The sequence below is a fragment of the Mobula hypostoma genome, chromosome 21, assembly GCF_963921235.1.
Source record: "Mobula hypostoma chromosome 21, sMobHyp1.1, whole genome shotgun sequence".
Lineage (NCBI taxonomy): Eukaryota > Metazoa > Chordata > Chondrichthyes > Myliobatiformes > Myliobatidae > Mobula > Mobula hypostoma.
The window spans coordinates 22939824-22955490 of record NC_086117.1 but is presented as its reverse complement, the minus strand read 5'-3'; the positions used below and the strand labels follow the sequence as shown (position 1 = coordinate 22955490).

General features: G+C 38.5%; 1 protein-coding gene across 2 annotated transcripts in view; it reads right to left on the bottom strand.

The window, feature by feature from the left end:
* Positions 1-15667, bottom strand: part of col27a1b (collagen, type XXVII, alpha 1b) — a 483649-nt gene that overhangs the window by 277169 nt on the left and 190813 nt on the right. For both annotated transcript variants that reach the window (XR_010021219.1, XM_063073617.1), the window contains exons 12-13: positions 14775-14819; positions 1579-1632 (exon numbers count right to left, since the gene is read on the bottom strand). Coding sequence is in view for 1 of the 2 variants with exons in the window: in XM_063073617.1 (XP_062929687.1) it covers positions 1579-1632; positions 14775-14819 (99 nt within the window). In the remaining variant the exon portion in view is untranslated. The remainder of the gene's footprint in view (positions 1-1578; positions 1633-14774; positions 14820-15667) is intronic.

The window sequence follows — 15667 nt, the reverse complement described above, 5'->3', positions numbered from 1 at the left end:
AAAAAAGGCATGACAGCACCTCTACTTTCTTAGAAGTTTGCGCAGATTTGGCAGGTCACCAAAACCTCTGACCAGCTTCTATAGATGATCAGAGGAGAGTAGCCTAACTGGTTCCATCACAACCTAGTAGGGATCTACCAATGTCTAGGCATGGAAAAGGCTTTGACAGTGGTGGAGACAGCTCAGTTTTCCACAGGCAACACTTTTCCCATCATTGTGTACAAATACATGGAGCACTTCCTCATAAAAGCAGCATTCATCATCAAAGACCCCCAACACCCAATCCTTGTCCTCTTTTCACTGCTACCATCAGGCAGGAGTTAAGGAGGCCTTAAGTCTCCCACTACCCGGTTTGGGAATAATTATTACCCTACAACCATCAGGCTCCTAAACCAGCGTGGGTAACTTCATTCACCTCTACTCTGAACTGATATTAGGACCTACAGACTCATTTTCAAGGACTCGTTACACCTCATATTCTCTGTACTTTTTTTTTGTAATTTATTTTTTACTTAAGTTCATCATCAAACATTTCCATAAGATGTATTTCAGATACTGTACATATATATCATATATTTATGTGCAAATTTTGTCTTCTTTTGCCATTGGTGTTTATTAGTCTTTGCCTGTTTTAGTTTTAATAAAATTCTATGTTTTTTTCCTGTAAATGCCTGCAAGAAAATGAATCTCAAGGTAGCATACAGTAACACACATGTATTTTGATAATAAGTTGACTTTGAACTTGGATAAGACCGAGGAGATTTAAAGGGGATTTGAGTGGTAAGAGTAGATGGTATCTGGAATGAGCTGCCAGATAAAGTGTTGGATGCAGGGACGGTACCAAAATTCAGGAGGCACCTGGACAGATACTTGAATGAGAATGGTGTAGAGTGGGGGTTCCTAAGCTGAGGTTCCCAGCCCCTTTGGTTAATGGTAGGGGTCCATGGCATAAAAAAGGGTTGGGAACCACCAGTGTGGAGGGGCTTGAAATTAACACAGGCAATTATGATTAGTATGTATAGACCTGATGATTGATATAGACCCAGTGGGCCAAAGACTCTGCTTCTATTCTGTACAAATTCATTACAGGTATTCAGATTTTAATTTTCAATGACAGCGTGGACAAGGTGTGACCTGTTTTGGGAACTCGGTTGAAGTGTAGACACTAGAAGACAAATATATGGAAGTGGAAATAATTGGTCTTTGGTGACAAATAGAACGTGGTGAAAACTTGGCTCTCGGTAGAACTGCAGTCTCACAACTCCAGCAACGAAGGAGTGATCCTGGCTTTGGGTTCTGTCTATGTGGAGTTTGGATGTTTTCAAGTGCTTTGTGTGTGGAGGTTGCGTGCTCTCTGGTTATATGGCTTTCCACCAGGAGCTTCAGATTTCTTCTGCATTAGTTGAAATCCAATCAGTTAGCAATTGCTTAGACAGAAAATATTACGTAAAAAGTGATCTTGAAACAAGAGAAGTTCTGACACAAGATGTGGCCCAACCAATCAGCATTTATAAGAAGAGGCTACGTGGTTGAAATTGGGTCAAGAAACTGTTCTACCAATATCTCATGTGAACTTACTGGACTTCCATCGGCACCTGGCGTTCCTCTCTCTCCAAAATTTCCTGGAAAACCCTGAAGATAGGAGAAACATTTTATCAGTACAAAAAAAAACAAGAAAACTCTTGGATAATGTAATCTTGAAATACAAAATTTGCTAAACTTTGTAGTTCAGCTCTATGAGGAATACGTACACATAATTAGATTACATTAAAATTGTTGCTTTAAGAGTAAATTCATCAGCCTTGTGGTACTAAGTGGCATTCTTTTATAAGGCTCATGCTGAAGTTCTATTCACCCAGCTACATTTTACAAAAGTCGTATATAAAGTACCTCCCACATAAATTAGTGTCAGGTCAGGACATATTTAACATCGAACAATTCTGGTAACTTTCCTTGTACTTCTTATAACCATAAATTAAGTTGCAGTGCTGTCTCCTTTCTCAAAGGAAAAAAACACATTTTCAAACATTTTATTCTTAAACTAAACTCTAATAACCAGAAAACAAGTTAGTTTAGGAATTGCCAGGGATTTGCTTTCCAGTGTATGGTCTATTAAATATAACCTATGGCACATTAGTAGCTGTAAAACAAACACTAAAAGCTCTCGCTGCCAGTCACCCTATAAAAACTACAGCTACAAGTATATACAATCAAAGGCAACGTTATCCTTTCAAAACCAGATGATATAATTATGAAGTCTTGTCAGGGAGCTGAAAGCTTATTTTGGAAAACTGCACTGATTTTAATGTGTCATTGTTAGCGATTATTCTAGAATTAGGCACTTGTGTGAATATAGCAGATAGTAAATCAAGCGAGAGCCAGACTTCAGTTCTTGATGTAAGTTGCAAGCATTAATCAGTTCAAAGTTTAATGAACAGCTGGGCAAACAAACAGTTCTGTTTATGGAACACTGGCCTACAGCAGGGGGCTGAATGCTGAGAAATATGGTTTGCAAAATGAAGTTCATGAACCATTCTGATATGCATCAGCCAAATGTAAGACAATGGGGTTAAGTTAACGGGCCTACATCAAACCATGCAGCCATGGGCTATGTTATCTGTATCACTATAACTGAGTTGAAAGAAGCCTAACACATCAAACATGTTTACAGGTATATTTGATCAAACATTAGTTGGGATATTTGTCTACCTAGAGTTAGCCCTCACAGTGTTAATTTTAGGTGTTTGTGATTTCTGTCCCAAGAAGCTATTTTTAGATTTTAGATTATGAGGACACTCCGTCCTCGTTTATTGTCATTTAGTAATGCATGCATTAAGAAATGATACAATGTTCCTCCAGTGTGATATCACAGAAACACAAGACAGACCAAGACTGAAAAACCGACAAAAACCACATAATTATGACATATAGTTACAACAGTGCAAGCAATACCGTAATTTGATAGAAGAACAGACCATGGGCACGGTAAAAAATGTCTCAAAGTCTCTCGAAAGTCCCGACATCTCACGCAGACGGTAGAAGGAAGAAAACGCTCCCTGCCATGAGCTTCCAGCGCCGCAAACTTGCCGATGCAGCATCCTGGAAGCACCCGACCACAGTCCGACTCTCAGTCCATCTGAAAACTTCGAGCCTCCGACCAGCCTTCTGACACTGAGCACCGAGCACCATCTCTGCCGAGCGCTTCGACCCCAGCTCCGGATGCCAGCAACAGGCAAGGCCGAGGATTTGGGGCCTTCCCCTTCAGAGATTCTCGATTGCACAGTAGCAACGGCAGTAAACCGGGCATTTCAGAAGTTTCTCTAGATGTTCCTCTGTGCTTCTCACGTCCGTCTCCATCAAATCAGGATTGTGCACGGCCCCTATTTAACAGATACGATATCATTTCACCGGAGAGGCCGCGTGCCCTGTGTCGCGCCGCCATCTTCTCCTCCCTCCTTTTTGACCATCTGTGTGAATTACTTTGTCCCAGCAAAGGTATTTGCCCATTCAGAAGTGTCTCCCATACAATTCAAAGGAAGCATTGTCAAACTCAAAATATTAAACAATGTCATTGTAACTATTGAAATTTTTTTCAATTACCTACTATTATTTTAGATTAAGACAACAACAATGTGTTGTACTTTTGAGTTTGTGAGACTGTACCCAGAGGGTCTCCAGAAGATTGCCTGCTTTTTGTGATACAATCTTTATATCACCAGATTTAGTGTCTCTCTGGTGACTAAGGTCATAGTCACAATACCAAGAAGCGATATGTATTTATTTTTAAAAACTAAAGACAAATACATGCATCGTATTAAAGGCTAATTATCTATCAACTAAGTCATGCAGCACATTTGGCATGGATATAGTTTTGATATTAAAACATCAACTATAAGGAAAAATCATGGATTGACCATGAATTCTTGACTTTTCTTCCAGTCCACTCCAGATCCTATGTTTCAACACATATAGTACATCGTGGCATCTAACATTCCCTCATTTTGTTTAATACTTGCTTGGCTCACAGGCAGTATGGACTACTCAAGCAGGAATTGGTTTTCACAACATTTGTGAAGCATCATTTGTTGAGAGAACTACCTGCACAAATACCTGACCAGCAAGGCTGGTGGTGGAAAACTACTCTCTGTTATGAAAACAGGACCAGCAGTACGCCATTTATTTAGCCTTCAGACCAACTCTGCCATTCAATACATCCAGGGTGGTCGTTTCCCAATATTGCATTGTAGCTCTCTTCCTTTGTCTTCAGCACTTTTTCATCTGGAAACCTATCTGTCTTCTTCAGAAATATATTCAATGAATTAGTTTCTATAGCTCTCTGTGGGATCAAACTCCACAGATTTACCACCAACTAAATGAAGACAATTCTCCTCATGTCAGCCCTAAAAACCAATGCTACCCATCCCAGTCAAAATTCTGTATGTTTTAATTTGATCTTTTTTCATTCTTCTAAGCTTGACTGAATACAAACCTAATTGACTTGTCTTCATATGCAGTTCCCCCAATTCCAGGCATCAATCTGTTGTTTCTTCACAGCGCCCTCTCTATAGCAAGGGTATTCTTTCTAAGGTGAGGAGATCAAAACTGCTCATAATGCTCCAGATGTGATCTCACCAAGATGCTACATCATTGTAGATTAATATCTTGATGTCTGAGTTTGAATTTTCTCTTACAATGGTTGAATTTCCTGTTGTCTTCATAACTGTTTATTTCACCTCATTTTTTGTTTTCAGTAAAGAGACACCAAATTCTTTTGTTTTTACATCAGTCCACTTTAATAATGCTTTGATTTTTTTTCTGGCCAAAGTGGGTAACCAGATATATCTGGATTATACTGCCAAGTTTTTTTTTTGCCGTTCACTCAATCTAAATTATCTGAAAGCCTCTTTGCATCCTCCTCACAACTCCTAATCCCACGCAGTATAGCATCCTAGGGAACTTCAAAATGTTGCATCCGAGTGATTGGATCCATTCTGATTAGGTGAGGCCCAAAAACTGATTTGTGCAGTTTCTTGCTAATATACTGTCTGCTATTCTGAAAAAAAACCCCTCATCTCCAATGTTCTAAGCCCCAACCCAATATTTAGTCTCACTAATAACTCTTACCTTTATCATTTTACAAGCAATCTTCAGCCAGGCCACCCAACAACGGTCTTCAATGTTACCACCCCAAAGTGATCACAGCCAGAATACCTCAAAGCTGATGTTCAGCTGAACAGCTGAACCATTCTTCAGCTCAATCCATTTCTTTCCCAATGACCTCTGTCCTAACCTGTGCCCAGTATGATAAATACTGTATATCCACATGATTTTCAAGCAACTCCCTCATTGACATCTAGGCTTACCCTCAACCCAACTATTACCCTGCTGCAGTGCTCCCTATCTTTGTCCTCACTCACATACCACTATGACTACCAAATGAAAATGGATTGAATTTTCCAGCGGTCACAGCCCATCCACCAACCTAAGTTCTCCTCCAACCTATAAACTTTAAATGTTCATCTGACCACCAACTCTTCCCAATCGCAAGAGAGTTGCATCTAAAATCCAATTGTAATTAAAATGTAACAATCTGAAATGTTAATTCTCTCTCCATGGATAACATCAATATTCTATTTTCAGAATTTTCTGTTTTTATTTTGGTTTCCCTCTATTTTTGGTAAATGTATTGCTGGGTATACCATGATTTTACACATGAGAGCTAGTAGTTACTGCAGTCCTTATCCAAGTATCTTGCACACAAAATTTCCATAGTTAAATTGGAACAATTTTCTATGATTTTATTTATTTGGAATTATTAATAGAGTATAACAAAATATGTTTTTAAGTCTCTGCATGCTTGGTTTATTTTCATTGTGCACTGTAGGTGATGAAGAGTGATCATTTTTGCCTAAATTGGAAAACTGGGAATACCCTAATGCGTGTTTTTCTTTAGACTCAGCCAACTGGCAAGTCTATTTCGAGAGGAAAAAAAACTTATTAGGGAAATTCTCTGACAAGTTATGAGTGGAAAACATTCAAATGATGAGTTCGTCATCATTATTAATTCTCCAATCTGCACATCTTGTGGTGTGGCACTACAGCTTGTGTGGGGAATCACAAGACGACATCTATTGCCCTATCTTTACTTCAGGCGTTGTACCATTTGCTGTTTTCGGCTTCTATTTTTATTTCCGATTTTAGCACTTTTCCCATTTAGTATGCCAAACTTGAATAAGGACTGCAGTGAGACTCTAATCTAAATTAAATCTTCCTCAGTTTCAAAGGAAATTCTTTCCTAAATATTTAAAGGCTTTTATTTCATTTCCAATTCATTAAACCTAGTTCCCAACATTTAATATATTTTATGTCAAGGTTAAATATTCTCTTGTCACTTGCATTTTAATGCCTTTGATATTCTTTCTTTAATTCTAATTCTTTACTCAATGTTGATATTCTCTATTTCAGACCTTTTCTTTATTCCGTCTCTGCCTCTCTCATTTGGTCTTTATTTCCCTGTGGCACATGCCTAATAGAGGAAAGAGTAATATTTTATTGCCAGGAAGAGAGTCCAGGAAATCCTGGCATTCTTCCACCCCAGTGTTAGTTTCATCCAAAAATAGGATTGAATTCTCCCTGGGTGAGGACCAAATTTAACAACAACTTCAAGGACTGTTTGAAAATGCTTTTTGTGCAGATAAAAGAAAGGAACTTTTGCCAATATATCCTTGAACTGAAAATATCTGCATAATGTCCTTCTGTAGGGATATATGAAGGAGAAAGAAGGTATTGTATTTATGATTCTCTATTATTCTTAAACAACAGAAAAAAAGAAAACCTTCCATCCAAACATATACTGGTTTATCTTCTATTTCACAGGAAGGTCAAAGGTTTGAACAGAAAATACTGTTTCTGTGGATCTGTCCTGGTCAAAAACTATTTCCTAAAATTGTAACCTGATGGAAAATTGTGTGGTATGTTGTTGCATCTTTATTTAGGACACCAGTTCTGATCCCTGATCACAGGATGAAAAGACTTGGTATAGAGGAAGAAAGGAAGAGGCACAGTAAAACTATCTTATTCACACTATGATAAAATATTAGTTAAGCACTCATTGAACTCAACTCAACTCTAATGCACCATTTGGTGGGATAGACAATAAATATTCAGTTTTCATGCCTCTGTGCACGGTGAATGACTATTCTGCACAAGAATAAGAGCAATAACGTGCATTGTGTTTTAAAGAAAGCAGATGATTTTAAAAATCCCAATTTATTTAACTTGAAAGACTCTTAGTGACTAATGGATTATTTCTAGAGTGTCGGGAGCAAAGGCATGTAGCGGTTTTGGCACACTAAGTGGATACACTCAATAACTATGGATTAACATTGACTGTTGTAAATTATATTATTTTAACCCTATGTCTGCAGAGCATTAAGGCACATATTCACTGTACAGTAACTATAATAGACTTCTAGCATGAAGCAATTTATCCACTATTAAGGATACCCTTTCTCTATGTCAGTGATCTCCAAGATTCACATTGTCATGTTTAATACAAATATTGTGGGCCAGCATAGTGTTATTTTTGCCACCACACAGCTCCAGGGATCTAGGCTTTATTCTGACCTTAGGTGCTCGCTGTGTGAAGTTTGTACTTGAAGTTTGTGGGAGTTTCTGCCCACAGTTCTAGATTACTCCTGGATCTAGGATATGTGTCAATAGATTGATCACCTAACAGGTAGAGAGTAAAAGAATCATAAGGAGGTTGATGGGCATGAGAATAGAGTTGCAAAGGTACAGGTAAATCAGAAGGAAGAATAGGGCCAATGAAATTGTTCTGCTGGATCTGACCCATAATAATTAAGTATTTGTGTCATCCATGAAAACTGATGCAATACATTCATTTAAAGGCACATATTTGATTTACTCATTTTATTTTATTTTTTTTAATTTAGTGACACAGTACAGAACAGGCCCTTCTGGCCCAGTGTACTGCCCAGCAACCCACCTATTTAACCCTAGCCTATTCACAGGACAACTTACTGTGACCATTTAACCCTCTAACCAATACATCTTTGAATCTCCAAATTCAAATTAGAAGGAGGAGGAGGAGAAGATGGTGGTGCGATGCAGCGCGCGCAGCCTCTCCGGTGAATGATATCTGTAATCTGTCAAGTAGGGGACCGTGCACAAGACAGACGTGAGAGTACGGAGGAACATCTGGAGAAACTTCTGAAATGCCCGCTTCGCTGCCGCTGCTACTGTGTGGTAACCGGAATCTCCGGAGCAGAAGGCCCCGAATCCTCGGCTTTGCTTGTTTCAGCGGCCAGGGCTAGGTCGATGGCGCTCGGCAGAGGATAGCGCTCAGGCGGCTGTATCGGAGGGGCTGGTCAGAGGTTCGAAGTTTTCAGATGGATGGACTCAGTGTCGGCTGTGGTTGGCTGCTTCCAAGGTATCAGCAGTTGTCAGTGCTTTGGAGGTTTATGGCAGGGAGTTTCTCCCTTTTGCCGCCTGCTATCGGGGACTCGGGAGTCGATTGGGACTTGAGACTTTTTTTTTTACCATGCCCATAGTTTGTTCTTTATCAAATTATGGTATTGTTTTGCACTGCTGTAACTATATCTTATAATTATGTGGTTCTGTCAGTGTTAGTCTTTGGTTTGTCCTGTTTTCTGTGATATCACTCTGGAGGAACATTGTATCATTTCTTAATGCATGTATGCATTTCTAAATGACAATAAAAGAGGACTGAGTATTCTCATAATCTAATCTAAAATGATCCTTTTGGTCTCCCAAAGACCCTTTAGTTATCCTCTTTTCCCTTACATATGATATTTTGTTCTCAAATTCACCAGATTTTCACATGCACCTTCCATATCTTCCCAGTTCTTTCTTAATTTTACCCTGCACTTAAGAGTTTTGAGCTCTTCACAATGCTTAGCTCCTCATTCAGCTCTTCCTGATAGGCATCCCTTTATTACTTTATCCTATTTTTTTTCCACCTGAACAGATAGCAAGATCTCAATTAGTGAATTACCACTTCTGTTTATTGGGAACATATTTGATTTTCAAATCTCACAGATGAACACCTTTACACCAGACTCCACAATATCTATTAAGTTCAGCTAATAGAAATTATGGATTAAGTTTAAATTCATCTTCCTTCTTCCATATAAGATTTAAGTGTAAATGTAGTACTGTATAATTTATATTTTATAATTAAAGTAACACACTGTAAAACTTCAGTGAATAAGTGTAAAATCCATGTAATAAATATCTTCAAAATGATATATGTAACAGCCTTCCTAAAAATTCCAGTGAGGTAAGTTTATACTAACTAATATTTCAGCAATTTTCTTGCTAAATAGTATTGCTTTAGCTAATGCAAGTTCCATAAATATTCCTGTTAATTATAAGGTATCAGAGAGAGTATTAACAGAAAAGAACTTGTATCCATTGAGACAGAAGTTCACAAAATTGCTGCCAACTATGTAGACGGATATACCTGACCTATCAGCAGATGCCTTGCTGGAACAATTGTTGCATTTAGGAGGCTCAAAGGGAATGTCAGAAAGGACGACATGTTTGTTAAAGCCACCCATTGTTCTTGACAATTTGAAGAAATAACAGTCCAATAACACAGTAAGGTAACAAGGATGTCTGTATTGTGCTGTACATCCTTTGCACGATGGAAGATGACCAAGGACATAACTGATTAGTACTCACAACACACTGGAGGAACTCAGCAGATCAGGCAGCATCCGTGGAAACAATCAGAAAACGTTTCAGGCTGGAACCCTTCGTCAAGACACAGGGTTCCTGACGAAGGGTTCCGGCCCAAAACGTTGACTGATCATTTCCACGGATGCTGCCCGATCTGCTGAGTTCCTCCAGCGTGTTGTGAGTGTTGCTTTGACCCCAGCATCTGCACGGTATTTTGTGTTTATGATTAGTAAACATGAGTGGCATTTAACTTTTGGTAGCACATGAGGCACACTTTTGGTTTACGTGATTAACAACAACAAACAAGCTTCTGTTGCAGGATTTCCACTGGCCACATCTCGGCTTTACTGCAGCAGTTCTACTACCTATCGACAAGATTATGCTGGATGGAGTATTCATAAGCAAGATCTTTGCATGGTTCTGATTTACCACTGAAAGGCTTCAAGAATCACTTGAGGGAACCCTTGAAATGATTCTTCAAGCCTCCTTGTGTGCACTTACTCTCCAATGACACTTTATAAAAGTTCCTCAGTAGTTGCTTAAGTGACATTCTGGGGATATGGCTTGCTCAGCACATCTACAATCTTACTAGCATAGTGTAAGTGCTTGGGATGCTCACACAGGTCAAATTTTTTGTCTTGTCATCTTATCCTTAGCTGTTATTGCAAAAAAAAATCGTGTGGCAAGTGTACAGCTTTAAGCAGTTACTTCGGTACAGTTTTTGAGTTTTTGCATTTATACATCAGGATAAACTGAATAATTGTTTTATGTCTTCATTCCTGTTTGACGATTTTGTTTGTGTCCAATTTGCATTGGATCTACCAAAATCGCTTTGAGAATTCTATTATTGATTTCAACCTTACTTGACAGTGGACTGCAAAGGTGATCTTGTACAATGTTTGAAAGATTTGGCCCTTTATGAAGCTCTGCCCTAATGCTTTTGCCAGCTGGTGGTGTAGCAGCATCAGCACTACATTTCGAGGTGAATAGTCTGGCTTCAAATCCGGCCAGCCCCTGGCATGCTTTCCATCCGTGCTGGGTTGAGCGTCGAGCTAGCAACTCAGCCTTGTAAAAAACAGACAAATGGCCAAAAATGCTGCTCAACGCGCCATAAGGCACGAAAAGGAGCAACAGCAACAACCTAATGCTTTGCCGATACATAATAATGCTTCACTTCTGTCTTCTTTATGTTTATTTGGAGACCGAAGTTGTCAAAATGTAAATATACATTAATCAACAGCAGCCTCCTATAACTTCAACTTCATCTGTAATCTTAAATTGAAAAGTTGCTTTCACTCTGGTATCTGAGATTAATCCATGTACCATGTTCATAAAAGGTATCTTGTTAGCATTGCGGAGAATAACATACTGGAATGGCTTGGAACTAATGCATAGCTCTGCTTCATTTTGTTGGTGACTGAGTGATTTGGACAATTCACCACATTCACAAAGCACACAAATATAGCAGCACAGAAGTGCTGAATGATTGCAATTAATTACACTACACAGCACAGGAAGTGCCTGACCTATCTTTAATATAAATCCATAATTATTTTTTCTCTTTTGTACTCTACAAATTTATAAACTAGAAAGTTCTACTGGCTATTATGTTGGTTTATTTACCTATACAAGGGTTAACACACTGTGTTAAGAACTTTCAAGAGTTTAAGGCTCCAAAACCTGGCGAATGGAGCAGAGAGCACATTTCCTTCACCTGTACGGTGAAGCGCAACCCTTGCCTGATAATACACAAAAGCCCAGTGGTGAAGGGAAATGGAAGAATGAGCTGTTCCTACAACAGCAGTAACTCTCCAGAAAACAAGTCCAAGGGTGAGATTGGGACTAAGTGAAAAAGAGTTATGAAACCCAACAATGCGAAGTGTGAGATTCTGTCGCTGAATCAAGATAAGGACTTAGATGTTTTTCTTGCCAAGTGCTCATTATGATATATTCATTTCCATCAACCTTACACATATCATTATCATCGTTACACTCAAACAGTTGATGCACTGCATCTGTGTGAAAACTGAAACTATAATGAGCATTGATTATGTTTCAGCATTATCAAACTCTTATCATGCACTAATTGTACTTGACCTGGACAGAGATTTGACGGCATCTTCTCCGAATTAACCTACTAATACGATACGGGCAAGGAAAGGGCGCTGCGGCAGCAGAGTGGTTTACACAACACTTTACGGGATCAGCGGCCCGGATTCAGCTGCTGCCGCAGCCTGTAAGGAGTTGGTACGTTCGCCCCGTGACCGCGGGGGTTTTCACTCCGGTTGCTCTGGTTTCCTTCTACAGTCCAAAGATGTACCGGTTGGTGGGTTAATTGGTCATTGTAAATTGTCCCGTGATTAGACTGGGGTCAAATTGGGGGATTGCTGGGTGGCTGGAAGGGGCTATTCTACACTGTATCCCAATAAAATAAAATATAAAAGAAACATATGGCCTCCCAATCTACTTATTTTACCTACAAACCTATTTTATGTTAAAAAAAAACTTTTACTTTAAAACATTAGCAATTATAAAATGATGGTACACTAGCTTACAGAACTACAGTACATTTGCTACACAACAAAACAGTGAGCCTCCAAGAGGAGCACACCGTGTCGTTGGGTTTGGAGGTTTGTGTGCCTCAGTGACCCAGAGAGCCACGTTGACCCGAGTCAGGGCTTTATGCTTTAGCTCTTGGTAGGGTCACCCATGCCAAACAGGTCAAAGAGTAGAGGCCAGACTAAGAGTGGTCCATTGGTCCTCCAGGTTCGAGTGTTCAGCTCAGGGCGAACAACCCTGACTGATCAAAAAAGACTGTTACGGAAACATCTTTGTGCGATGGTATGGACAAAAAGAGATGGAGGACCTTCATTGCTGCCCGAAACACCAGCAGCGTAACGGACAGTAGGTAAAATAGTGATAATGAATATTCAAGCAACACACATCAAAGTTGCAGGTGAACGCAGCAGGCCAGGCAGCATCTCTAGGAAGAGGTACAGTCGACGTTTTGGGCCGAGACCCTTCGTCAGCAATAGTGAATATTGCTATTTTTAAACTTTTATAGCAATCTGGCAGCAGAATCTTCATTTGAAAGATCAATACTCAGTAAATATTGTATTTTATGAAATACAATATTTCAGCAGCTGTAGATCATGACCAGAGCTATACATCATACAATACCAGAAGAAATCTATAACATGGAGGCATTGTGTCAAAACTAAGCAGGAACCTGTACTCCATATCTATTATACATGAACACGTCATCTGTAGCAATGTGTGTACTATGGGTTTGCGAACAGGTAGAGCACTAAAACAGGCCTGTATTCCCAACTGTTTGATTTTTTAAATGTTCCACATGAAACTCATTCTACCTGATCATCTCACCTTGTCATATTCTTCCATTACTTTTTCCTTTATATTTCAACTGTAGGTACAACTACTGACCTCTCTTTAAGTTCATGTAGCAGTTGCTTGCTGGCATAGACTGCTTTTACCAGCACAGTAAAGAACACCAGACCCTCACACTGCAAATACTATAAACTGCTATTGCTCACAGAGCCTGGAATCTTCACATGATGACTGCCTAATACAACAAAGCATTCTGGATGCAATGAAATCTAATAGAGCAATATGCTGCAAAATATTTATTGCATTAATCACACTACACCACGTCTATCTGGAAGCTTTAATGTTAAGTCAATAAGCTTTGTCCAAATCAAGTCCATGCCAACAAAACCGACCATTTTCTTAAATTGGAAGTGTTTGTTTTTGCTCATTCTGCTGGGGATGGGCAGGTTTCAATTCCACTTTGTCCAAATTCTCAAATACCCAGGCACCGGTCATCAACTGAATACATTAATCAATAACAAGTAGGTAATTGAAACAACAGACCTGCTTTGCTGCTTACATAATTAATCAAACTGTTAATTGAAAAACAGTGGCCAGCAGTTATTTCAAGCCTTGGGTGTATCGTACTGCTGCAGAATTCATCAATTAGTTAAAAAGCTGTTCAGCACCCAAGAATTGGCAGTGCACCCAACTTTTGTTGCAAAGCAAATGACTGCCAATTCAATGCTGTCATCTTGCATTATGCCCCAAAACATCTTCACCACTGTGTTTGTTACACATTTAATGTTGGATTCCAACTTGTCTTTTTACCTTGACAAAATATTTTTGCACATGTTTCAATTATCAATATTTAACTTATCAGTTAGTCAGTGCTCATATTGGATTCAAGACACTGGGAATGAAATGAATAAAGAATCTACATGCTGAAGTTCAGAAACTGAAAATGCTCAGCTCCAATTCTCATAATCAGGTATTAAGAAGTTTTTTTTGCATTAAATTCAAATCTGTACACATAAATATTTGAACAAAGTATGAAGTCTTTCAATGTTCAATTCACATAACTTTCCCTTCTCATACAAATGTATAATAATCCATTCCTATTATACAAAAGCTATGATCCATTCATTGCATTCCAAAAGTTGAATTCCCGTTCTACCATAATCCCTATCCAAGAAAAATATAGTTGCAATGCAATTGTGGCTTTGCGCAGATTTAATATTGGAACTCATAAAAATGTCTTGGTTTCTTATTGGGATTTTATTCCTACAAAAGCTGCTTTGTAAGGTGCTATTCACTTATGTTTTATATCAGCTTATCTCTAGCCCCTGTAGTTTCGTTTATAAAGGATATGGGCCAAAAGTTTGCACATGTTAAAACACTGAATCATTCCGGCCTATAGTCAATGTAATTAACTTTGAACTGTGATTACATCATTCATTTTACCTCAGAAGCTTGCCTATGAATTACTAACTGAATCATAATAATTGACATTTTGTAACTTGAGGAAGAAATTATTGGTTATTTAAATATTAAAAAGGTCAAGAAGCATCCACATGAAATAACAATGCGTAATTTCTCAGTGCAGTTTTCCTTTCCTCTTTCATCCCTTAATTCCTTCCATAAATGTGTTTATATATTAATTGTTATCTTGGATGTTCTAAACGTCAGATTGAACAGCTGAGAAAAATGGAGAAAATCTTTACCGGCCTACCCATCTTGCCCCTCTTCCCTGCTTCTCCGAGTATGCCCTGCAAGAGTAAGAAATAAAAAATCAGACTTCACAATGTATGATTTAGCCATCTAAATGCTGAAACTTAAAAATGTAAAAGTTTGCTTTGGCTTGGCTACTACATGGTTATCAACAGACAAGACGTTAGGTTTTCTCATGGGCAGATGTGGTGCCTGTGCATGGCATCACAGGCAGAGTGCGCTATATATACACTGATACCAGATTCTTCATAAACCATCAATTTCAGTTCTCATCACCAACATCTTAATGAAAATCTGTAACTCATTTAAAACATTTCTTGAAGCATTTGGCAAAATATGTTTAATCAAATACATTGGAATAGTCATTATCTGCATTAGCTGTGACACGAAGTGTAATACATGAGTGAAATTTAAATAAACTAGAAATCTAAAACAAAGCAGAAATTGTTGGAAACACTCAACAAATCAGGACACATCAGAACACAAAACAGAATCAATGTTTCAGATCAGTTCTGACAAAAGGGTTACGGACCTGCATTTTCTGTTTTTGTTTTAGAGTTCAATGAATCTTTCTTCTCATAAGTTTACCCTATTACACCTTTAGGGAGCACCTAGATCCAGATTTTAACCGATTAACATTAAGATTTACACTTCTTGCTCATTCAAAGAACATTCCAACACTAACAGTATAAATAAGTGTCATGACAATGGTAATGGATGAAGTAACAATTTAAATCATATGCCAAAAAAATATAATGCTGTATAATGCTCGTCTATAGAGACAAACGCCTAGTTTTCCTTAGTTTTCACTAAACTCCCTCAATGCGAATATAACAGTCTCCAGATGGCCTCATTCAACTCCATGAGAACAATAAAATATAACACA